This window comes from Telmatherina bonti (genome assembly GCF_933228915.1).
Source record: "Telmatherina bonti genome assembly, chromosome: 13".
Taxonomy (NCBI): domain Eukaryota; kingdom Metazoa; phylum Chordata; class Actinopteri; order Atheriniformes; family Telmatherinidae; genus Telmatherina; species Telmatherina bonti.
Genome location: NC_136611.1, coordinates 32,426,575 through 32,452,108, shown reverse-complemented (window position 1 = coordinate 32,452,108; position 25,534 = coordinate 32,426,575). Strand labels below are relative to the sequence as shown.

At 38.1% G+C, this 25,534-nt stretch overlaps 4 protein-coding genes across 4 annotated transcripts in view; 3 read left to right on the top strand and 1 right to left on the bottom strand.

Annotated features, from left to right (window-relative positions):
• Window positions 1-7,749, top strand: part of slc4a5a (solute carrier family 4 member 5a) — a gene marked incomplete at both ends in the record, with an annotated part of 29,270 nt that extends 21,521 nt beyond the window's left edge. Inside the window, 11 exons of the mRNA XM_079250791.1 lie at window positions 159-220; window positions 511-702; window positions 840-953; window positions 1,106-1,267; window positions 1,526-1,704; window positions 1,846-1,918; window positions 3,392-3,460; window positions 4,622-4,795; window positions 5,169-5,342; window positions 5,427-5,485; window positions 7,584-7,749. Of these exons, the coding sequence (XP_079106917.1) occupies window positions 159-220; window positions 511-702; window positions 840-953; window positions 1,106-1,267; window positions 1,526-1,704; window positions 1,846-1,918; window positions 3,392-3,460; window positions 4,622-4,795; window positions 5,169-5,342; window positions 5,427-5,485; window positions 7,584-7,749 (1,424 nt within the window). The remainder of the gene's footprint in view (window positions 1-158; window positions 221-510; window positions 703-839; window positions 954-1,105; window positions 1,268-1,525; window positions 1,705-1,845; window positions 1,919-3,391; window positions 3,461-4,621; window positions 4,796-5,168; window positions 5,343-5,426; window positions 5,486-7,583) is intronic.
• Window positions 7,750-9,102: 1,353 nt separating this feature from the next.
• On the bottom strand, window positions 9,103-15,328 carry ogfod2 (2-oxoglutarate and iron-dependent oxygenase domain containing 2; the record flags this gene model as incomplete). Its single annotated transcript, XM_079250659.1, has 7 exons — window positions 9,103-9,403; window positions 12,632-12,889; window positions 13,206-13,330; window positions 13,789-13,888; window positions 13,971-14,081; window positions 15,042-15,098; window positions 15,194-15,328. 7 exons carry the CDS (start codon window positions 15,326-15,328, stop codon window positions 9,149-9,151), a joined length of 1,041 nt encoding a protein of 346 aa, XP_079106785.1. The 3' UTR covers window positions 9,103-9,148.
• A 3,613-nt stretch (window positions 15,329-18,941) lies between these two features.
• LOC306764621 (gypsy retrotransposon integrase-like protein 1) lies at window positions 18,942-24,312 on the top strand. The gene is made up of 8 exons (XM_079251804.1): window positions 18,942-19,257; window positions 20,797-20,990; window positions 21,071-21,182; window positions 21,282-21,420; window positions 21,513-21,567; window positions 21,646-21,903; window positions 21,994-22,110; window positions 23,890-24,312. The coding sequence occupies exons 1-8, from the start codon at window positions 19,089-19,091 to the stop codon at window positions 24,145-24,147; spliced, it is 1,302 nt and encodes a 433-aa protein (XP_079107930.1). The 5' UTR covers window positions 18,942-19,088; the 3' UTR covers window positions 24,148-24,312.
• A 784-nt stretch (window positions 24,313-25,096) lies between these two features.
• abcb9 (ATP-binding cassette, sub-family B (MDR/TAP), member 9) overlaps window positions 25,097-25,534 on the top strand; it is an 11,481-nt gene continuing 11,043 nt past the window's right edge. The window contains exon 1 of the mRNA XM_079251010.1: window positions 25,097-25,534. This exon is cut by the window's right edge and continues 705 nt beyond it. The gene's annotated coding sequence lies outside the window, so the exon portion shown is untranslated.

Here is a 25,534-nt window from a genome sequence, read left to right as displayed (position 1 = left end):
TCTGCATGGGCCTCCGAGTGCTCTCTGCATTGTCCAGCAGCTGGATTCTCATTATGCTCTGCATTTCTTTTTCTTTCCCATTTGTTTTCCTCCTCATCCCCTTTCATTTTCTGTCTCATTACCCCCCGTCTGTCTGTCTCTCCCTCATTCACTAACAGTGGCTGCAATGATCTTCAATGGTTTAGTTCCAATGCCAGATAACAGCTCTAATGTCTCTGGGGTAAGTGCTTGATTTCATTCCATTTACATGTCTCGACTCTGGGTGCTTTTTGTATTTCAGGCTGGATGTGTGCAGGGTATTACCTCTCTGTGACAAAAACAAACAGAAGTCGCTTTGCTCTCCTCTTTCTCTCCTGTGTTTCTCACCATCTGTCCCGCCAACTTACAACTCTCCTCCGTGGTTCATAACGTCACATCCGTACTAACAATTATAACTCTGTGCATGTCTTTGTCAAAACGCTTCATTCTTCATCCTCTCCTGTCTCCCAACCATTGCCAACACCATCCCAGTTAAATGTGACAGCTCTGGACTGGAGTCAGCTAAGCAAGAAAGAGTGTCTGAAGTATGGAGGATCTCTGGTGGGAAAGTCCTGCAAGTACGTCCCTGACTTGGCGCTCATGTCCTTCATCCTCTTCTTTGGTACCTACTCCATGACCGTCTCTCTCAAGAAGTTCAAGTTCAGCCGCTACTTCCCCACCAAGGTAACAAAACTGATGTTTCTTCTTCAAATTTCATTATCTGTAAGTAAATTTCATCATCTATAAGTTCCAATCAGAGCTCTGCTTTCAGTTCTGCTCACGTTTATTTCTCTAACTTCATTTTCTGTCTTTGCCACCAGCTGAGGAAACTTATCAGTGACTTCTCCATCTTCATGTCCATCATGACGTTTGTTGGGCTTGATATGTTGATGGGACTCAAAACACCCAAGCTAATCGTCCCAACAGAATTTAAGGTAAAAACATGTTTAGTTTTATTCTAATGCTATGTATTCTTAGTGAAGCCAAATCTTCTCAAACCACTGAGACTGTCTCATCAGAGCAAATTGGATCTTTTAACCTCTTATTTATTGATTGTAAAGTTGAAATGGTCTTTGTGTCGCCCCAGCCAACCCGACCAGATCGTGGCTGGTTGGTGATGCCTTTTGGGAAGAACCCATGGTGGGTGTATGTGGCCAGCTTTGTCCCGGCCCTCCTTGTGACGATCCTCATCTTCATGGACCAACAGATCAGCGCAGTCATTGTTAACCGTAAAGAGAACAAGCTCAAGGTGAGTACAGTACTCCTAAATATTGTCTACTGAAAGCTAGGAACTCATTTAATCACAGCTGCATGTTATTTTTCAGACCTTCTGATGGGTTCAGAATTGTTTTATTTCACGTTGTCACTTCTTACACAGTGTTAAATGTAAAAAAAAAAAAAAAACTTGAAGTCAGAAACATTTAAAAGATTATTAGTTACATTTAAGTAAAAGCTAATAATTTCCACCTCATGTTTTATTTTTTCCTTTGTCTGGTTTCCATGGCAGAAAGGTTGTGGCTACCACCTGGATCTGTTCTGGGTGGGTGTCCTCATGGCCACATGCTCCTTCCTGGGTCTGCCCTGGTATGTGGCAGCGACCGTCATCTCCATCGCCCACATCGACTCTCTGAAGATGGAGAGCGAATCCAGCGCACCAGGAGAGCAGCCGCAATTCCTGGGAGTCAGGTGGGTTCGCAGTGGGACACAAACCGAGAGCACAAATACAGAAAACCACTGTAACGTCATTCAGTCTTTTATAAAAGATATAATAAGATCATTTTGACTAAACGCTCTGTTGGGAATATTTCACCTTTGGTAAATTTGCAGGGAGCAGAGATTGACGGGCATCTTGGTTTTTGTTCTTACCGGAGTTTCCATCTTTCTCGCTCCAGTACTTAAGGTATGAAGTTTGTTACAGAAAAATCTTTGTTTTCTTCGTATTATATTGCTTTGCTGTTAGCTGTGTGTTTCTTGTTGTTTGTAATCGGGTCATTGATTTGATTATTTTTTGTTTGTTTTATTTAATGCCAAAAATTATTAAATAAAATATGTATTATTAAATAAAAGTATTAGAGTAAATAAATAAATCAACAATTTGGGAAATTTATAATAATAAGGGGTGGGAAAATTGAATTGAGTAAAAAATATTAATGCACTATAGAATTTTTGTCTTTTTTTTTGTTTTTTTTATTGATCCTTTTACTTGTCTTCTTGGGCATTATAGCAGCAGAATGACGGTCTGGCTACTGTTTTTTTTTTTTCTCATTGAAATGAAGAAAAATAACAAACAAAGAAAAAGTTTTAGACATTTTTTTTGTTTTTAATCTACAAAAATCAGCAATACTGAAAAATTGTGAGAATCGCTGTTTAAATCGAATCAGCACCAAAAAATCGGAATCAAATCGAATCGAATCGGGACAAAAGCATGTTATCACAACCCTAAAAATAATGATATTATCACACATAAATCTATTATATGTCATTATAATCATTGAATTGCGAATCTATTGATTTAGTTTAATCTGTTACATTGATAATTTAGTGAGTTTGTTGTGATAAAGTTATAAAATCTGTTGTGTCTTTTTTCAGTGGACTGAAAAAGTCTGATGCCATGTTTTAATTCCAAGTGTCACATTTTATGTCTCATGATATAAGCTTAACAACTGGTGTTGAAACAAACCAGTCATCTTCAGTACGTGAGGAAAATTAAAAATGTTTCTGTAATTCTGAATTAGTTGACATAGATATATAGTTTAAACTTGCAGTATTGAGTTTGACAAACCTTCAGATGTTACTGTCTGCCTGATTAGTCATCAATACTCAGCAATACAACAGTATTTTTAGGTAAGTTAATATCAACAGTAATACTACGTATGATTACTGTTATGCTTGGAAAGAATTAATATATAAAGTGATGAATATAAAACATTTTTCTTGAGTTAAATTAAGCATAATATTAAATGCTGCGTTTAATAGAAATAATTCAAATGGATGGAAGGAGCTTCATTGCTTCTGCATATCTTCTTTAGCAGGAAACTCAAAAGGAAACGAGATAATTCAGACATTTCAGCCACAACAGTGAGAGCAACGTTTGATTATTTTCCCACAAGCATGATAACTGTAATATGTGTAATTAAACATGATCAGCTGCAGATTTTCAGGAGTGTGAATTTGAGAAGCCTGATAAAAATCTATAAATATAGAGAATATTACATAAACAAAAACTTTTCCTTGTTTGATCAAAGTCTTTTACTTCATGCCTGTTGTATACATGACCTAAAGCGTACGTGGCGCTCCATGTTAGCAGTTATGGGTGTGAGTCAAGACACTAAAACAGCTGTGTAACATCAGTCTGTCTTTACCTGGGTTACAGTTCATCCCCATGCCGGTGCTGTATGGCGTCTTCCTCTACATGGGTGCTGCTTCCCTGAGTGGAATCCAGGTATGATATTCCAGCTGTAATATGTCATAATAAACAGGAATCAACCTGTTTGAAGTTGTCAGGCAGTCAAATGAGCATGCTGTTAGACATGATGTGTTGTTTTCATGCAAACTAGACAGACAGAACGCATAGACGAAAAAACCTATGAGAAATTGCTCGGAGCTCAGACTGGAACCGAGAAACAAGCAGCATCAGCTGCGGTAGAACTCTTCAAATTTGACCTTTTTCATAAAACGTATGCAAACTGATATTTTTCTCATTCTCCAAGGTCTAAATGAACTAAATATACCAGTTATTTTGATCTTGGACTTTGGCTATGACTGCCTCAAGAGCCATATAGTTTTATTGTTGATGTTATTCAAATCAATGCAAAATTCGGGATATTATGTTTTCATTGTAGCTTCCCAGAGGTTGATGCTAAAATGTGGTTGTTTACACATTAACACCTGTGTAAATTTGAGCTAATTTTAATGCACAGGCAATGTCAAACATTCATATTTTTTATGCTATGGATGACATCATATGACACATAACTTTATCTCAAAATTGTTACTTTTAATGCAGATACATCCCATCTTATCGCTAGTTATGTTTTATCTCTTTATTTCAGATTGTCAGTTAAGAATCCAGCAGAAATTTACACAGGTGTTAATGTGTTAACAACCATATGCAAGAACATTTTATTAGCTTTCACTTGGTACAACTTTTAATGCTGTAGCATCAACCTCTGGGAAGCTACAATGAAAACATAATATCCCGAATTTTGCATTGTTTTTGAACAATGTCAACAATAAAACTATAAGGCTCTTGAGGCAGTCATAGCCAAGGCCCAAGATCAAAATAACTGGTATATTTAGTTAATTTAGACCTTGGAGAATGAGAAAAATATCAGTTTGCATATGTTTGATGAAAAAGTTCTAAGCGGCGGACACTTTTACACTGCAGTCAGTGTCTGTGACGACCAAATCTCTCTCTATTCGACATTTTGGAACGACATTTTTGCTGTTTGCATTTCTGGGAGTTTGTGAAACTGTTTCTCTTCTCAAGCAAATAAAGCAGGGACACTTTTATATATTCTGGAAATACTATTACTCATTCATATAATAAATGTCCTTATTCTGGGCTACTTACACCTTTTTACCTCCTTTTTTTCATCCTCAGTTCTGGGACAGGATTAAGTTGTACATGATGCCGTCGAAGCACCAGCCTGACTTCTCCTACCTCCGTCACGTCCCTCTGAGGAGGGTGCACCTGTTTACTCTGATCCAGATTATGTGTCTGGCTGTGCTCTGGGTTCTGAAATCTACCTTCCTAGCCATCATATTCCCTGTTATGGTATGTGTACGTTCATGGTTTGCATGAATTTCCTGCTGTTTCATGGGTGGGAAAGGAGGTAGCTGTTCTTAAGTTTAATCAAATATCTTATATGAAATGATCATTTTACTCAGTTTGACAGTAAAGTGTAATGAAGTGGGGTTTCCCCAGGTATGTAGCATGAATCAGTGATATATGACACTGATAGACGGCAACTTTTTCATGCAAAATGATCTTTCTTATAGAAATCTGATATGTTGAATGAGATCAATATTGAAAGTGATTAGACTTCATTTAGTGTCCAGTGTAAAGTAAAGGTTCAATAATGTTTTTTAAGAGTAAAATGACAAATGAGATAAATGTTAAAGCAGGACCTTTATGTGTCTGGTACCAGATCCTGGGTCTGATGGTGGTCCGAAAGATGCTGGACATGGTCTTCTCTCAGCATGACTTAGCCTGGCTGGACGACCTCCTGCCTGAAAAAGAGAAGAAGAAGAAGGATGATGATAAGAAGAAGGGAAAGGAGAAGGACAAGAAGAAGACCAAAGTAGAGGACAGCGAGGAGGAGGTGAGGAACTCAAGCTTTTGCAGCCACACCCCCGCAGATATTATGGATGTAGTGACCCTCTGACATGTGTGTGTTTGCTCACAGGAAAAGTACCACGCCTACCCCAACCACTCACCCAGCTCAGACTCAGACATGGATCGCAGGTACTGTGTTCTCAAACTGCACATCCCCTACAAAGATCTCGTCTATCCAGACGTAGTCCAGTACGCCCAGTGGGGAGCGTACTGCCAGCCTGCTGCTGCACACAAGTCGTTTTAACACACGTGTGCACATGGGAAAGTGGAATCTTGCAGGAAAGTTGCAGAAATTAAAGGGGCGATTCACAAAAACATACAAATACATGTTTTTTCCTTTGCTTATTCACCTGTTTTTATTGCATTTACCAACTTATATGCTACACAGTAGAACCATCTAACAAGATGCATTTAGTTTGAAGTGCAAATTATTAGTATTTTTTGTTGTTCTTTACTGTAGATTTTTAATTTTATGCTACTTTATGGTTTGCTGCATAAACAATATTGTAAGCTTCTCAGACTTTTAGACACCCAAAGTGTTTCTAATGTGTGTAGTCTATTAACATTAAATAACATTAAATTAATAATGCTATATTTTCAAACTGCGATCACTGCAACTCCATTTATAATAAACCTCCAAGTAAAAGCTTTCTCTCTGCTAAAGCCCACTGCAGATATATATATATATATATATATATATATATATATATATATATATATATATATATATATATATATATATATATATATATATATATATATATATGTGTATATATATATATATATAAAAAATATTAGTATATACTAGTATATATTTTTTTCTTCTTTCTATCTAGCTGAACTGATCCTTGTGTGGACAAAATGAAATTTAGTTTTATTGAAGTGGTTTTGTTAAGGTGTTAAGTTACATTTAATACATTTTCATAATCCGCTGCACTGTTTCATGTTTTAGCCCTTCCACAGTTTCTTTTTGATGTTTCTTGAATTAATGAAAATATATTTGTGGACATGTGCATTTAAATACTCATTATTAGTACATAATATTGCTCACATGGTTAGATTTAGGATTTCCCTCATTATTATAATGCTTAGCTTCAGTGTCCTATCCATGCACTTTAAGGCAATGCAGATAATCACAATGTGATCAATACTATATTGTCATTCTCAAACCAGTCTTCTGTCATGTGTTAATCAGTCTGTACACTGCAGAGTCCTTTGCGCACACACTTCAGTTCTGCAGATATCAGTTCAGACACTGGTATTTGTAGTTTTGATGACTGTGACGTGAGGGACAACGACATGAAATGTGGGATAGTTTGTTCTGTGTCTGGAAGCCACTGATCAGTTTTCTATGTGTAATTTAACACATGTTGAATTTAAGTAGATGAATATTATAATGTGTTATCATTTTAGTTTGGTTTTTACTCAGAACTGATAGAAGATTCACTGCATTTATATGCAGCAAAAAGTTGTTTTGGTTGTTTCTTTTTCCTCTATGTGCTGATTCTGTTTGGCACATCAGTTACACCTGCATGGGAAACTTCGTCGGGCCGCAGCTACATGTTTTCTGCACCATGCTCGCCTGAGGCTCAGCAGTTTCACTGCAAATATTTTGCACTGAAAGTTGCAATCCCAAATTGCTCAAATCGCATTGAATTGCAAGCATTTTTTTTCTGTCGATGTTCAGATTTCCCTGTAAGTCTGCATTGCTTTGAAAGAGGCATGGTTTGGTATTGATAGTTTATCTGATAACTACGTTATATACAGTCGACTTGTTCAGATAAAATGCCCCCCCTTGGATTTTAATCATCACATTATGTAGTTTTCCTTTGATTAAATCTTTATGCACGTCTAAAATACTTTGATGCCAAACCTCTGAACTGTCAAATCAAAAGATAAACTCTTTATTATGTTCAGGACTTTAATCAACGTATTCAGAAGTTTTTCATTCAAACTATCCCAAGTTCCTTTTTAAATTGGAAAAGCTTGATTTTTTTACACAACTCCAGCTGTGAAGGGCCAGAACAAACCAGTTCTCTGTACGTACTCCCAGTTTCAGCCATGAGGCATTGTAGCTGTAGACAACCGCTACGGAAAGCCCGAGCTGCTGTAGGTTTCAGCTACAATCGTGGTGCCTTGTGGCAGAACTCCCCCACCTTCCCCTGCATCCCCTTGTTGTCTTTGGCTGTGTGTCTTTGTATGGTAACTAGAACTTGCCCTTCCTCAGCATCACCCTCCACTTGAAGATCTCCTGCCCGTCGTCTCCGGCCATACCAATGGCCAGAGGGATGGCCTGCCCTGTGCCTCAAGTCAAGATTGAGATGGAGTCAGACTACGACTCAGACATCGACCACCACCGGCATCGGGACATGAGCAGTGAGACCACGTTATAAGACCAAAAGACAACATCTTGTCTCATGAACAATGTACTGTTGTATACTGAACGCAGCCAGTGCTGCAGCAGAGGCAGGGCGAAGCGGCACAGGCTGACTGCTGCATTCATACCAGCAGACTGAAATGGGACTGGTGCCGTCACTGCAGCCGCTGATTTCCACACTTTGCTTGTTTTTGGCCTGTTGTGCTGTATATAAAAACTGTATTTACTTGTACGATGTAAAGGACCACCAAAACAGAGAAACCATTTATTATTTTTAGGAGATATTTGATGTGAAAAACGTAACTTTAGTATTTCTAGACATAATTGTAATTACACCAAGTTAAAATTAAGTAATTACAAAGCTGTAATGTGTCTTTAGCCTGTATGTATGGAGATGGATTGTAAGAACTGGAAACCACAGGCTTTATTTTAGTATCTGGAACAGTTTGCCATGAGCTTTTAAAGCATACTCTGCAAAAAACCACGACCTGTTGTGTGTAAACTTTGTATATTTTTGTTAGGTGTGTATGAACATGTCATTGTGTTGATCTGATCCCAGAGAGTCAGCTCTCCTTCCCCTTATTTCCCCCCAGTTCTAAACCACAGATTGGCACATTTACCAGGAACAAAAAGAAACAACCAAAAGGCCCTGATGTTTTCATGTTTCTGAAAGGCATCTGTTTGATGTAACTATCAAGTTCATGTTTGTATTTTTACTTCAGATGATGGTTTACTTTTACCACAAAACTACGTGCATACTGTAAGATCATAACCAGAAAGACCCAAAGGTATTTATGAAATGTTTAATTAAACCTCCAAACTGTGACGAAGTTTGTTGCTTTCTTTTTTTTCCTCAGATATAAATCACTTGAGAAAACATCATCCAGAACGTGCATTCACTTCTGTTTGTTCTGATCCAGGTTGTAGCCAAAGAGGGACAACCAGCAAAACTGGTGAACTGCTAAAATAATAAATTATCATTAATTTAATTCATTCCAAGTCTGGATTTTCAGTATCACAAAGCTGGTTTGTGTCCTACGAGGGTACATCGCCATAGCAACTAATGCTGGAAGTCTAATCTCAGTACATATAAGAGCAATGCCTCCAAACACACATCCACTCTTACACAGTCATGTTACACAGAATAACAGCATTAAATTAACAATGTAGACTGTGTTTCTGTATTGGATTTGACTGGGATGAGCGTGTAAGTGCCGACCATACAGATTAGACTGGGCATCATTATAAAAAAGGACACTAAACTGGACATCTGAAACCAACAGCGTTACCAAGAAACGCTACTAACCATTCCTGTTTGGAATAAAGTGAAACTGTGCAATTAGATTTACTTTATTTTGAAGGCCTGCATGAGTCCACTGTGTCTGCCATAAAACCCTGACAGCAGCTGGATGTCGTCACGTTAACACACACGATGCCTCAGAGTGTTTGGTGAACCCGTCAGCAAAGCCGTGTCCCTCCAACAAGGATGGCTTCCGGTTGCACATGGGGCACAGCTTGTTCCGTTCATGTGAGGCTCTCATCCAGATGATGAGGTTCCAGCGCTGGCCACAGGAGATGGGCAGGGCCCCATGCATGTGTTGGCCCCGGTGGAGGAGGCCCTCAGTCACTCTGTGTTCAACCTCTGTGCACTCAGCCTCGCTTACTGGCACCTGCAAGAGTCAATAAAATCAGACAAGATATTCACTATCACAGCATCACTTTCATATTTTAATAAGTATAAAATGATAATAAAGTGGATTTAGATAAACTGTAATATTCATTTATTCATTTTCTTAACCGGTTGTTCCAGTTAAGGGTCACGACGGAGCTGGTGTTTATCCCAGCAAGCAGTGGGTGAGAGGCAGGATACACCCTGGACAGGTCGTCTTCCCATCACTTGTAATATGATGAATTATAAATATGTAACAGAGACTGTTTCAGATTTGAGGCATTAATTGGGTGTTATTAATAGACCAGAAAGACGCGTCTTCCACCTGCCTGGAGCTGGGATACCTGGGTCAGGATCTCAGGCCCACAGTGACGAACGTCAGTGTGAAACTGGACAGTCCTCTGAAGTTTGATCCGCAGATTAGCGCTGTTGTTAAATCTAGTTTCTTTCAGCTTAGACAACTGTCTAAAGCCAAGTCCCTCATTTCTCGACGTGATTTTGAGATTTTTAATTCATGCTTTTATTACCAATCACCTAGATTACAGCAACGCTCCTTATGTCGGGCTCAGTCAGTCAACTCTAGTTCAGAACGATGCGGCTCGGCTTTTAACTGGAGCCAAGAACCAGCTTTACAGCTCCGGCTTTACAGTCTCTGCATTGGTTTCCTGTTTCGTTCCATATTGATTTTAAAATTCTTTTATTTGTTTTTAAATGTCAACATGGCCTCGCCCCACAGTATCTGTCTGACCTGCTTCAGTCTAACACCCCTTCTCGCTCTCTGAGGTCGGCAGATCGCTCCCTGCTGGTTGTCCCAAAAACCAAGCGGAAATCCAGACGGGACCGCTTCTTTTCAGTTGTGGGTCCAAAACTATTCACTGCCGCTGCACCTGAGACAGGCAGCTTTTAAATCTGTCATCTTTTTTCATTGGCTTTTAACACTGCTTGAGTTGCTGACTCCTTTTTAATGTTTCTTTTTTTTTTTTTTTTTTTTTTTACATATTGAGTGTTACAGTAACTACGGTAATATTTTTATTGTTTTCATTTTATTTGACTTTTATGTAGTGATCTTGGCCTCCCAGGATTAAAAACATTCGACTGGATTAAACAATAGTTGTTATTTCTTTCTCTGCAGTAAGACTGGTCCACACAGGACGAAGAGGGGTGACCATTTGACCCAAGAGGGAGGGTGCCACTCAGAGATTTACACAGAATGCGGCTGTGTCAACACAAAGGGAGTAGAACATCTAACAATTTATAGTTGCAGGTCGGGGGGGATGCCGAGAGTCGCATCTGACCAAACCCTGGTTCTTGTCAGAAATGACACTTCTAAGCCAAAGAAGAGACTCCATGGCGCCAGAACAACCCCTCCCCTGACGGAGAAGGAGACAGAAGGAAATCCAAACTTCTTTCCCCAATGGAAGGAACCGATTTAACTTAGTCGAAAGGACTATGGTTAATTGTTTTGGTTGAATTTCTTCTTTTTCATTATTTTATCTGGATATGTGATTTAATTCTTTGAACTGATCACACACACACATTAATCATAAACACTACATTAAATAATTGTTGATTATGTTTTCTAAGCTTCAGACTTCTCTTAAGCTACTAATGTGAATGAATAAAATGTGAGTTTTCTTTTTAGGATTACCCGATGAGGACGAGTCATGACAATTAATTAATCCACCTTTAATAAAAATACATCTAGCCAATCTTTTCATGTGTGAAAGTAATACTATAAAATGCTTTCCTTCCCCAGCAAACGAGGAATCTGCATAACTCTGAAAGAATGTGACTGATGTGTATTGCGGCAGACAAAGCAAGGAGTTGAAAGTATCCTGTTCACATTAATGAGATGCAGAGGGAAGGAACTAGAGCTGACCTGATTGGAGAAGGTCGGTCAGCCTCTGACAGAAGCAACTCATGATTAGCTGGAAGTTCGAAAGGCGGGTCTGTTTAAATTAGACTGGCAGACCAACTTCCTAGCTTTTTCTCCTCCTGAGCTTTTTGTCTTCGTCTAAGTTTTTGTCTTCTGTTTAGTTTCTTTAGCCTTTCGTCTTCTTTTCTTTTTGTTATTTCATTATAAGTTTTCACCTCTCCGTTCTTCCGAACGGGAGAAAGTACAACAAGTGTTTACTTGTAACCAGTATTTTTCCCGAGATCAGTAATTAACTAGAACCGTAGCTCCAACTTTTTCCATTACGTCTTTACACGTAAAATCTGGAACTATCTATTTTTGGGACAATCTGGATCATCATCACACCGCTCTGGAACTCCGCTGAACGGATCCAGAAGGCCAGAGTAGCTGCGTAGACCTACATCTTCTGACGCTCCAGGGATCCAATTCCCCCGGAAACGCGCCGAATAGGGGACCAACCACCCGCTTCGACCCACACTCCGGATTCAGCGTTCAAAGTAGGATCTGATAGCGCTCTGACATTTGTGATGTCCCAAACCAGTACATCAAATTCTAATTAAATAATTAAATTTGAATTCTTATCCAAATTTAGAATTATTGAACACGTTCTTGTCAAAGATTAAGTAAGATAATCATCCCGATTTATTTGCTTAATTCCAACCAGTTCTTCCTGCTCCATCTCATTTAATTAATTTCAGCGTTCCTTATTAATGTCATAAATGAAATTCCATGCTGACAAATTCATCATACCATCTCACCAATCTCTCCATCATTGCTCATTTTCACTGCTGTATGTTTACCATCATTGTAAATAAATATGTATAATCAATTCATCCGTTCTTGTCATAATTTCTGAATGCACAATTTCTGGTTCATTCGTTCTTAGGATTTACTCCTTTGAAGTAAGACTGTTCATTGATTTGAGTTTATTTCAGGTGTCTCATCCGCCTGAATTTTAAGTTAATTAAAGGTGATGAGTGGTGCTCCGAGGTAATTAATAAATTCATAATTTGTAGAGGCTATTCCGCTACATTTATTATATTCTGTATGCTGTTGAGCTTGGGATTGTGTAAAGCGCTTTGGTCAACTGTGTTGTTTCAAATTGCTCTATAAATAAAGTTGGAATTGGAATTAAAATGTTAAACTCAATTTATTTTCTTATTTTATTTTATGATTCACTTTACTTTCTTCTCCATTCATTCTTTGATCACCCTGCCATTTAATTTAGTACATTTTGTCTTTGTTTTTTGTCACGTGTCTTTTGTCAAAATAAAAAATTTGGGGGAAAAAAAAGGAATTAAAATGTGGTCCCACCTGTCTCATATCACCAAAATAGAGGTTGCCCTCGGTGAACTCCTTTCCCAGGGAGACATTAAGAGTGACCTCGGCGTTGTCATAGTGATAGCTCAAGTCCAGGTCTTCATTCATGTCATATTTAACCACAAAAGCCTTGTGACTGTCCAGACAGTGACCCCCACAGTCTGGAAACAGCAGGGAGGTGAGTGGGTGCAAGTACTGCTCCCGGAGAGGGGTGATGAAGCCCTCATCAAAGCCCAGCTCATTGAGGAGGATCTGGAAGAGAAAATGACTAAAATAAACCAAATAAAACATGTCGTCAACCACTGTATACGTTCATACTGTATACTGTCATCTTTTTTGCCAAGTAATGTGTTAAACTTATGAATATGTGTAAAACTTCTAAAATATGACTTTCATAGTTAAACTAAGCTTGCAGCTGCCTGGAGTATGCTCCTCGTGGGATGGAGCTCCACTTGTTTCATGATAAATGTCCCCACAGCAGGAAGTTTCTGTCGTGAGGATGATATACGCCTGACTGAACCATCACTACTGTTGTTTGGAGGGTTAGCCAGTAGTCGGGGTTCCTTACCCCGTAGTTGTTCATGGTGTTGGGCCTTCCTTTAGGGGCTGATGACTGCTCAAAGTGTTCCAGCTCCTCTACGAGTGCATCGCAGAAGCTTTTCTCAAACACAGGAAAGCGATACACCCTCTGAGCTGTAACAAAATGAGACAAAGGTGCATATTTATAGATGTCTAGCTTGACATTAATTCATCTGAAAGAGGAACATATGTTAAGATGCCTTTCCATGTTTAGACTGAAAATGTTACACCAAAGGACAGGTAGTCTGCAGGATGATGCTCCACTGTCTTTGTGACTGATTCAGACAGGAAAAGGGGGAAAAAGCCAAATTGTAGATCTGATTTTCTTACATGACATTGGTTTGTGTTGAGGAAACTGACTTTATGCTAAGCTATAAAATCAAAACTATATCATGAACATGTGAACCACATGTAAACACAGCAGTTTGTGTTTAACAAGAAGAATTAAGCTTTTTTACTCTGCTGATTTTAAGATTTGTTGACTCTACTTGTTTTACTACCAGCAGGAATTATTCTTCCTTCGCTTTCAAACATTTGCCTCTGAAAAGAGTTTGCAGCCCTGTCCAGCTCACCTGCCACCTCTTCCAGAAACTCCAAGAGACCTTCATCACTGGCAAGGCTGCTTCGGCAGTATTCAACCATCTGCTTTAGCTTTGGAGCAAGGTAGGCCTCCTGAGGGGAGGGGATAGTCTCAGCAAGGTACTAATGGAATATCATTCATGACGTTCGCAGCAGCGATTGATGGAATATCTACCTGGAGGTTATAGACATGAGGATGGAGTGGCCTGTATATTTGTTTTATTGAAGCAGCTCTCTCAAGAGATGTCACATCTAGCCTCTTTCTTCTATCCACTTCCTGGGAAATCTAAACAAAGCAATCACACAGTTCAGTTACAGTCAACTAGGGATCGAAGATTAGTCATGAGAAATAATTAATTGCTTCATCTCCTTACATAAAATCCTCCAGTTACCTCAACTTGCCTATCTTATGTCATGATTAGCTCTTCTCCAAACAATGATTAATTCACTTTTTGGTGTTAATGACATCTGTTGATACCAGCCTTGCAGACGTGTTGCTTAGATCCTCACTTTTATACTCACACATGAATAAAAACAGCTGGTAAAAACAACTTTAACACATCTACAGTTGTGCTAATATTCATTCATCCCCTTTCATTAAAGAAAAGGCTGAATTTACAACAGTCACTCAAATAACTGGAGACTTAAAAAAGGAACAATCACTAAAAATTTGCAAAAATATCATTTAGTTATATAAGACACTGTTTTTTCATATAATTGAGTTGAGGAAAGAAAACAAACAAACAAACAAACAAATTGGTCCTGGACAATTAGAGCACTTTTCTGTTGAACAGTGGGACAAAATACCTGTCAACAGGTGCAGAAGTCTGACTGAGAGGAACAGAAAACACCTGACTGGAGCGGAAACATTAAAGGATTGTTCAACTAAATATTAGTTTATGACTGATGTAATATGTAATGAATTATCTTATTTATTTGCTTTTATTAAATATACTTCTATTGAAACAGAATTAGAAAATAATGTGATGATTTTCATATTTTTTTTTATTTATTATTACTTTAGTCAATTTCAGCTTATTTTACAGGCAGCTGTTTTTTTCCCTTCTTTAATGAAAGAGGATGAAAAAATATGAGCACAACTGTATAAGTTTATTCACCACAAGTGGACCAAAGGTATTTGGTCATGACCTAGCACTGTATTCATGACAATTATTTTTAGTGACCGTATAAATACATTTCTGACCCCAGAAAGGTGATTTTGTAAGCTTATTTTATTTTATTTTACCTTGTTGAGCACATCTTCAAACTGCTGGTCGGTGACGCAGCCAAGCCTCATAAGCAGCTGTGCAGAAATAACAATAAATACACCGCTGTCAACACACACATTTAACTTTAAACACAATTTATTGTGTCAAAATGTTCCTGAAAAGCACTCACAGCCTGATAGTCCAGTCTGAACTGCTGCTCGGACTCAAAGCGAACATGGAGCTTGTAGTCTTCCAAGAAAATATTATCGGTCATGAAGCAGATACACGTATAAAACTGAGGCGCTTCGCTTCCTTCACTTGTCATGGCTGCACGTTTAATATTGATTACTAAAATAAAAATAATAAATGACACATAAACAAAAACACTTGACACAAACGCAGATTACTTCCGAGAAAAACAACGATTACTTCCTGTTTGGTGTATTCCAAAATAAAAGCCGAGGGAAAAGATATTCAGCTCCAAAATGCACAAAAATGGGAATTTGAGTTTTGTTTTATCATTTATTTATCATATCAATGCCTCTTTACAATAAATATTATACTATTAGAAATCCTATATAATTCCCTTTTAAATAGTTTTATATTTGTAAAGAAATCATTTTGTGGGACGAGCAACACAGTAGAACTTCAGGTTCACCCATGATAAACTAGTTACAAAGTCTGTGCCAATCCCAAACAGCTTGTTATGTTATTGATTCTTGCTTTAGTACATTCAATTCAACTTTATTTATATAGAATCAAATCACAGCAATGCCATCTCAAGACGCTTTATAGACAGGAAAAAAACCATAATGAAAGCCAGTTCATAATAGCGGATATAAGGAAACCAACAAATGGAGTTGGAGGCTCCAGTTCAATCTCCCATCTTGAGCAAGCAGGATCTATATGCAGATTGCTGCACCAACAAGATAACAATGCTAGTGAGAGCAATCTGATGGCGTGAAACCAGGGCTGGATTAAAAGTGTAGAGGTCCCAGGGCCCAGAGTGTCCCAGGGCCCCCATTCCCCACCACAACATGGTGAAAATTGTGAGTGATACACTACGAAACGACATTTCTAACATCTGTCAGCTAATGGCACCAATAGCAGTACACTAGGCACTGTGGTGTAACTATCTGGCTTTTGTGTACATTTTGTTTCATGTCCAAACTGCTGGCGTTTGCCCTACATGGGTCTCACGTGGGCCCCTGGGCCTGTACCCATAATCCTCATTGGATCATCCAGCCTTGTGTGAAACAGCACCTTCCTCCTGCAAAAACAAAGATTGTCTTCATTCCGAGTCAATTCAAGTGCAGAGAAATATGAAGATGACATTCTGAAACCAGGTCCAATCCCATGTCCTCACAAGTCTGGGACCAACTCACAAAGCTGGGCTTTCAGAGACTATCTTGAGAATGTGAGTAGAGAGGATGGGACAGTCTACCTGCAGTCCTGACCCTCAACCTAAATAAGCATCTGTGGGCTTAGCAGGGGTGTGATGTTTATACTAGAAACCAACACACACACACACACACACACACACACACACACACACACACACACACACACACAATGGCTTAACTATGACAAATGCTGGTTGAAGAATTGGATGCCATCCCAGATCAATGTATGCCCAAAGTGACCAGATGGAAGAAGAGGAAGTGCCACACTGTTGTGGTTATGTATGGTTACATTTTCCTCTAAGTCCCCTGTTTATTAAACAAATAGTTAAATTGCCCGTATATCTGGTTTCTTTACATTACATACTTTGCTGCTCATCCGTTAAATGCACTGTCCTCACAAATAACCCTTTTTTTTTCAGATGCTAACCTCTAAAAGTATCACATACATTAGCCAGATGTGACAGATGCTAACAGGTTTCCTTTACATTTAATAAAAGTTAACAACTATTAGTGGTTTTTAAGATAATCCAAAGAGCAATTAAAAAAGTATCAGAAATTTGTTAAAAATGACCAATATTTACATGTAACAACATTTACACATGAAGAACACAGAAAGAACTCTTACACTTTAAGACACAAAGAACTTTAACAGAGCAGGCAAAGCTGAATATATTGATTAAAAATAGGAACTATTAACATCCCATTAAGATATGACATTAAACCAGTATACAGCGGTATAATTAAAAACGCCTAATGCAACGTGTCTTTTTTTTTTTTTAAGTCTCTCCAAGTTTTTCTTTCTACATATGTTGCTTTTTAAATCATTCCCAGTTTTAACTCAAGGAACAAACCAGTGTTGGGTCTCAGCATAGGAGGAAACATAGCTAAAAATCCATTTTACATGTTATAATTAAAGATATTTTAGAATAATGTGTAAGGTCAGAGAACTCCTAATGAAAATGTTTTGAAGAAATAACAAGACATTGTTTTAAAAGCGTGCAGGTTCGTAGAAACAATAGACATATCAAATACTGACTTTCAATCTCATAGCAATTATGGAACGTTTTCTACATTAATTAATGTCACCTGGTTGTCCTTTTAAAGACATCTGCAGTGTATTGTTTAGATGAAAAACAAACAATTTCACTATGGGTTAATATATTAATCATAATAATAATAATTCCAAATATAAGCTATGGAAAAAGGCCATCATCTGTAAACTTCAGGCTGCATATAATGATTGTCTGTGTACTACTGGGAAAACCAATATGGAATAATGCTAACGAACTTTTCTGTACTGTACAACTTATCACATTTAATGCTCTTTTGACACGATTGATGTTTAAATTTATATGCTGGATTATAAGAATGCCCACCCAGCCTGCACTCAGTACTGTGAATTGTCAGTCTGCCATGTGGAAACACTGGTATGAATGCCTTTTTAGAATATTTTTGTATGTCTGCTCTTTGTTTTATGGACCTAGAGCATACATGTCAAACTCAGGCCTGCGGACCACTACAATTATATTTGGCCCGCGAGATGATTTGAAATATGTATTACGTCTGGCCTGCTGATCCATTATACAGCACACGTACCACTAATAATACAAATCCCACAACGCTGTCTTTGCGCTAGACTCCGGACCGGAAAACACCCTACTAAACTGGATAAATATGATTTTATTGACAAAAGGAATGGTCTGTTCAAAACTGAATAGGATAATTGTTTTTTTTAGTTTTTATTTTTAGGTGTTGGCCTGAATGGGCCATGAAGGAAAGATTTAGGTTACAATTAAAAAGAATATAAAGTTCCAGATAAAGAGGCCTGATATTTAATTCAGTTTAAAAAACAAAAAAAAAAACAGCCTGTTCTGGGTTCAGTGTTTAAGCAAAAACAGGCCTAACAATTACTTAATATATGAAAATGTTTAATACATTACTGTATCTCAAAGATAATAAAAACATGAATAATAGCGTCACTCTCTGAATAAAAAAAAAAAAAGAGTTTGGCCCTCTACTCTTTTTTAATTCTGGCCCCTTGTGAATTTGATTTTGACACCCCTGACTTAAAGGTGGAGTATGTAAGAGTTTCAATATTTTCAAAATAAAGTAACTAATAAAATAACTACAATCATATTTAGATAGTTTTTTGAACATGTAGGTTCCAGTCTGTCCATATTTGATGCGTTATTAAATTGCAAGTTTAACTAATGACAAATGACAAAAAGCACTTTTTTCTTTTTACTGGTAGGCAAACATTTTAAAAGGGTCTTTGTCATTAATTATTTAAACTTGTAATTTAATAACACATCAAATATGGACAGACTGGAACCTACATGTTTTTTTAAAAAAAAACTATCTAATTGTGATTGTAGTTATTTTTTTGTTCTTTTTTTTTTTTTTTTTAAATATCGAAAATCTTACATACTCCACCTTTAAAGTCTGAATACAGAATAAAGACGTGTTGAAAACAAAGGGGGCGCTAATGTTGACAAAATGAACACAAACTACTGATAGAAACATGTAGAAGAAGCTAAGAACCGGTAGTGGTTTTAGTATTTTTGTTTTCTAGCTGTTTTGATGATGTTGTATCTTCATTAATAAAGACCTAATCTGCTCCAGACGATGCAGAAAAGCAGTCGGAAGATTTCTGTTTGCTGAGTTGAAGAGCAGCTGAGAGAAATGTTGAACCCGGAGTCGCTGCAGGTCGCTGAGGAGGAGGTGGTTGAATCCAGCTCCAACAAACTGGGGGACATTTATACTTTTGTGGCTAAAGGCAGTTTTCCTCAGACGATGAATCCTCTACGAAAGAAAAACCTCAAAAGATACGCACAGAAATTTATAATTGACGGTAAGGCTGCTTTTAAAACCTTCATTTAATTGTGTGAAATGCTCCTTTAAAGATTCATTCAGTTGCCAAAAAACGCACTTCTTCTTTATTCTTCATTCCAGACACATAAGTCCATATCAGCAATTAATAAGAAAAACAAAACACATTCATGTATAGACACCTAGTCTATACACACACACATAATTATAAACCCATCCGTAAAGACAGACATTCATTCCAGTGCTTCCAAAAACAGGAGAAATACTTTGTGTCACTTCATTTTGGCTCAGTCATAACCATTACAATTACATTTGTTGACTCCCTTAATCGACACATAAATCTATACATGAAATTCCTCAGCACAGCATGAAAGGTAGGAACCTTATTTGAGACAAGCATCTGACTTACACCCATCCTGGAAGTAACAACAATATTCTAAAAGCATCATGAAATGTTACCTGAAGCTTTTTCATTTTAGCTTTGCTTGTATTGCACCATAAATGAGCAGCATGAAATGGAGTACAATATGCTCTAAAAAGGGCTATTTTCACATAATCTGTAGACATATTAAACTTGCAAGCCAGAATATTTCCTTGTGCATACAGTTTACGGCACTGTGGACATCATCATCACATAAATCGGGCGTGCCCAAACTTTTTACCTCCAAGGGCCAAACTGAAAATGATCCAAACACTGCAGCTTTAAGGATGAAACACAAGAAAATGCACAAAGTTATTTTAATTATTGTTCAATAGCAAATACAGTTTTTTTTTTCCTATATGGGCAAATACAATGTTAGATTAAAAAAAAAATCAATATAGCAATAGAACAATAAAGCCATAGTTAGAGGGGCAAGAAACAATAATTACAGCCACTAAACTGCAACTAAGTGCAATGTGTCAACAACCAGAAACAGTGCATGTGGAACAAGACAAGTTGTTGTTACTTACTGGAAAACAGAAGAAGTTGATCTTTGGACATTACCAGTCTCCATGCTGGGTTGCACCTCGCTCACTGACAAGGTCATTGAGGTGTGAGTCAGTCAGGGTCCCTCTGAGTCAGGTCTTATTGGGGTTCATGACACTGAAAGTGTCTTTTCATCAAGCTCTGTAGGGCATTAATATAAACAATGACTTACGGGCCAAAAGCAAAGTGCTTTGGGCACCCCTGCCATAAATCATTTCTGATTATATGGCCTAAATATTTCACTTTGTTCACCACATTTAACTCCTGGTCTGCTAAATAAAATGAAGGGAATTTTAATTTTTGATGGTTCTAGCAATCATAACAACACTCTTAACAGGATTATATATGATGTCATAATGCACGCCATAACTTGCACAGACTTGAAGAAGCTGTTGTAAACCTGCACTGTAAGGAGACAGGATAACCAAGTCATCTGCATGCATTAGATGATTAATAAGACAAGCACTTAACTTGCCTTTAAACTGTGTTGTACCATCAAGAGATACCTCTGCAACGCCATAGTTTTTACAGCATTGAACGCACCAGTCCGTTTGGCCATCTTAGCATGTTTCCTTGTATTAATATGTGCTTCAGAGGGAAAGCTGTACTATGTGGGACCCAAGAAAGACGAGAAGAGGGAGGTGGTCATTGAGGCTGAGAGGAAGAGACAGATTTTTCTCTACTGCCACTTCAACGACATTGGTCATCACCTGGGTCAAAAGAAGACCGTCCACAGGATCCAGAGCAAGTACTACTGGTTAGGGATCATCAAGGACGTGGTGGACTGGGTACAAACATCTTTCCATGTCTGCTGTTGTGCTGTTTTAGCATCACTGTGACATGTGGTAGTCATGTGTGACCATTTCAGATCAAAGTGTGTGAGACGTGTCAGCACGCAGAGAGGAGTAAAAACCTGGCGAGGACGGTTCGGCCCATCAAAGTGGACGCACCCTGGGACATTGTTGGGATTGACGTTATAGGTTGCTACTGCAGTTCCTTTTGTCATGTGATGTGAGGTTATTTATGTCGTTTGACTTTCTTTCTGTATGTTTTGAAACCTGTTTTCTTCTCCTCGTCAGGACCGTTTCCGGAGACTCAGCAAGGCAACAAAAACATCACACTTATCATCGATTATTACAGCAAATGGCCAGAGGCTTTTCCAGTGCAGAAAAATGATGCTCTGTCTGTTGCAAGATGCATCTCTAAATGCATATACAGGTTAAAAACAAAAAAAGCCTAAAACATGCATCCAAGTCGGCTTTAGAAGTTCTACGTATTTTACTTCTTTTGTTTTCATTCTCTTCCGTCAGATTTGGTGCCCCTAAGACAATAGTATGTACGCAGAGTGCTGACTTCTGTGAAGAGGTGAGCAAAAAATCCTTGTGTTGTTTTGAGATTACAGCTCAGGTATGTGACCTCTGATGAAGGGTGTGCTTGTTGTAGGTGACGAAGCTGCTATGTGACAGATGGAGCATCGTGCAGAAGGTCTCTCCTCTTGATCAGCCTCAGCTTAACCCCCTCCATGACTGCACAAGCTCGCTGCTGAAGGAAGCCCTGGTGCAGATGGTGACAGAGAAGCAGTCAGAATGGGAAGATTTTTTAGACCCTGTCCTGTTTTTGTTTCGCACCTCCACCAACCCAACGACCAAGTTTACCCCTTACACACTCATGTTTAATAGGAAGGCCAATTCACCTGTTGAGGTAAGCCTGCAATCGACCACCTGCTTCTTAATGCATTTATAGTTTTGTTTCCTTATTAAATGTCTTTGTTTTGTTTTTCTTTTCATTCAGACTTCTCTGAACCTGCTGCATTATGACGACACAGAGCAGGACTTATTTTCCATAAAGGAAAAGGCTGCTTCACATATGGCCATAATGCAGGAGCAACAGAATTCTCTTAAGCAGCTGGTAATTCACGTTTTTCTTTTTATCTTCCATCAGTGAAAATAAACATAGTGGTGGTCTTCCACCTTATTGATGACTTAAACAAAACCCACAGTCTTCAGGCTTCATCAGTCTAAAGTCTCTTGGTGCTATGAGGGCAAAGATGTAAGAAATCAGAAAATGTTTTGCCACTTAGGGGCAGCAGAGCACACTGAAAGCACTGAGACGTTCTCAACATATTGTTATTCAGTTATGGTTTCTTTTTACGTCAACACTGGAAGCGTTGATCATGTGGCTCAAACATAATATTTAAGTGTTGTGAGATTAGCTATAAACTGTGGACAGATTGGATCAGAAGACTACAGCTCTCATTGTCATGTCTGCTAAAATGTGTGTGCACATGCACCTGGAGTGAAGGCCTGTGAGATGAAATTAAGTTCAAATTTATTTGTATAGCACATTTCTACAGCAGCAGCTGCCCAAAGTGCTGAACAGTAAAACAACAAACACCCCACAAATTAAAATGAAACACTGCACATTAAAAAACAAATAACATCTGGACACAAAATAAAAATCTTAAATAAAAGTGAAAATTAAAATACACAAGAAAAAGCTCAGGTATGATCAAATGCCTGCGCAAAGAAGTGGGTTTTAAGGACAGACTTAAAATCTGAGACAGATTGAGCAGCTCTGATGTGAAGATTATGAGACATAAACTTATAGCCCGACAAACAGAACACCAGCAGGTCTACTGATGTTACAGTAAAATCATAAAAGCATTCAGGAACTGGACTAGAACATGATTCTCTCATTGACATGTTTCATCAAATCAAACTTTATTTCCTGACCGCTTTTCATGCCATGGACAACACAAAGTGCTTTACAAGATTAAAGCAAGCTCTTTCCAAACACTCATACACACACAAGGACAGAGAGCAAACCCACTTTCCCTGAAATACCTCATTCCCTGAATACTTATCAGAGCCTGCAAACATTTCTAAACTGTAGTTTTTATTCTGAATCAGTCCGTGAAAAAAGAAAAAGACAGTGAAATGTGCGTGTAGCAGCTCTATGAACAGGATGCACCTCCATCAATACATTCTCCGCTTACAGCTCCACGGTTTAGTAGGATTGCAAAGAGGTAACCGAAAAGCCACTTGTAACAACAGCTAACAATAAGAGGCTGTGTTGTTGTCATGTAACGTGTTATTTATGACTTTAGCACAGTGGCAGGTATGATCTATTGTGGTTGGGGATAAATGTAGAATGAGTCACAGAACAGAGTTGATCCAGTCTTTTCCCACTGCAGTCAACATCTGAGGTCCCATGCACACATGTGCCGGCACATTCATGGTGTAAAGCAGTGTTTTTCAATCACTGTGCCGAGAGGTTATCAGGTTTGACATGAGAAATTACCCAGTTTCACCTAATTGGTCTAAAAAGCAGCTCTGTGTTCATCCAAACAGGCCCCAGTAATAAAAATCCTCTTGTGTTTATCTGATTTCTATTCAAGAGGCTTCGACAAGATGGACTTTATATTAATAATATGGACTTTAAAAAAAAAAATTAAAACATTTTGGTTTGTGGTGTGCCTTGTGATTTTTCAGTAAAAAAAAAGTGTGCCTTGGCTCAAAAAAAAAAGACTGAAAGACACTGTAAAGTAGACACTAATATTCACTTTGCATTAAATGGAATCAAATTGATCCTGAAATTGTTTACATTTAAAGGCTTAATTTGTGACATAACAGTTTTATCTTCTTATTTCATCCCTGTTTTTGTTTTTTTAATGTGTTGCGCTTTCAGGTGATAGCCAACATGAACGCAGCCTACAAGCAGGAGAAGAAGAAGAACGCCAAACGAAGGTCACACAATGTTCCCACGATTGACTTTAAAATGACAGAACCTCTGTTTGCTGAAGGAGAACCGCCCTCGCCCAAGAAAATGAAAGATGGCTTGTATTTGTCTTTCCCTGTTGAAACCGTGCTGGCCACTGAGCAAAGCAGCTCAGACGACGTAAAGACCGAGCTGGAGTATCACTTGGATGACTCGAACGTTCATTAAGGCCAGATGAGGGAATGAGACAGGACATCAACACAGTATTAATGCATGGGTTGATGTCTCATTTGTGGACATTTCTTGCAGAAATCAATATACTGCGCTATGTGGAGAAACCAGTGGCCTGTGTGTCTTTCTGATCTAACTCCTTCCACTTTTCAAAAGAAGTATTCCCCCAAAAATGGTTTATTTATTGTTTTAACTTTTACATAAAAATTTTTTTAAGCAATGACATTTTAAAATAAAAGTATTGTACCGTTCCCATGCTTCAGTGTGCAGTTTGTTTGTTTTTTTAATTGAGATTTTAAAAAAAATCAGATTGAACAATAAGAGTGTGTTTAAAAACATGTTAAGTGCAAATTATACGTTATTCATAAAAAAATAAAGCAAAGATCAAGACTATGAAAATGTTTTACTACTTCAATTTAGCGGCTTTTAGTCTCAAATTATGAATTCATAACTAACTTTTCAGAAAATTAATTAACATTTATTTGCTTTGCATTTTTGTTAAATGACCATTTAACCATCACCTCTCTCTTCAGTACTTGTAAGCCTGGTCTTGATCCGACAGTCTGATGGGGCGGAGCTACTCTGATGGGGCGGAGCTACGTAGCGGTCATTGTCGTCACTGATATGTCAGAGAAGCTAAAAATAAAAGATGTATCAACACATCTATAAATCAAAGTTGGCGCGGAGTTGTCCTTGGTTATTAAATATGCGTGTTTACTGTTAATATGTGTTTAAAGATCACAGAAAAACCAATGTTTGCTATATGTACATATGATTTCCATTTGGCTTGTGATCAAAAGCTTCTCAGTAAGTCCGTAACGTAATTCTCCAAGCTGAGGCTCTTGTGTCATAGACGATCTTTGATACCGGTGCCAACCTGACAGGTCCCGGCGCCTTGCTTTGCACTGTCCTTGCGTCATTTAACGAAACTCATCTTGACTCAGGGCTAGGTGTGCATATCCTCTCTTTATTGCGTATGTATTTGAGCATAAAGGAAGACAAGTTGCAGTCAGGTAATCCCGTGGACGCCCGGCTGAACAGACGTAAGGATAAAACAAACATGGAAGTTTGTTCTACACAGCTAACTCGATGCTAATTTTCAGAAACAAAAGACGAACTTGCCTCGACTGATTTTGCAACCTTACCGAACAATCATTTACGGAGTGGGTATATATATTTTAATCACCCTGTCGGTAGCAACTAGCTGCAGGATAGCGGAAGTAAAAGAAAATTATAAAATAAAAGCCTAAAGAAATATATATGTTTCTCCATGATAGCCCATATTTGGGAAAAGCTTATCAATTTATTTATTTAGTGTTCATTGTGATGCGGAATATGTGGTTTGATTAGCCAGTGTGTTGTTTAGTTGCACATATTTTAAAGT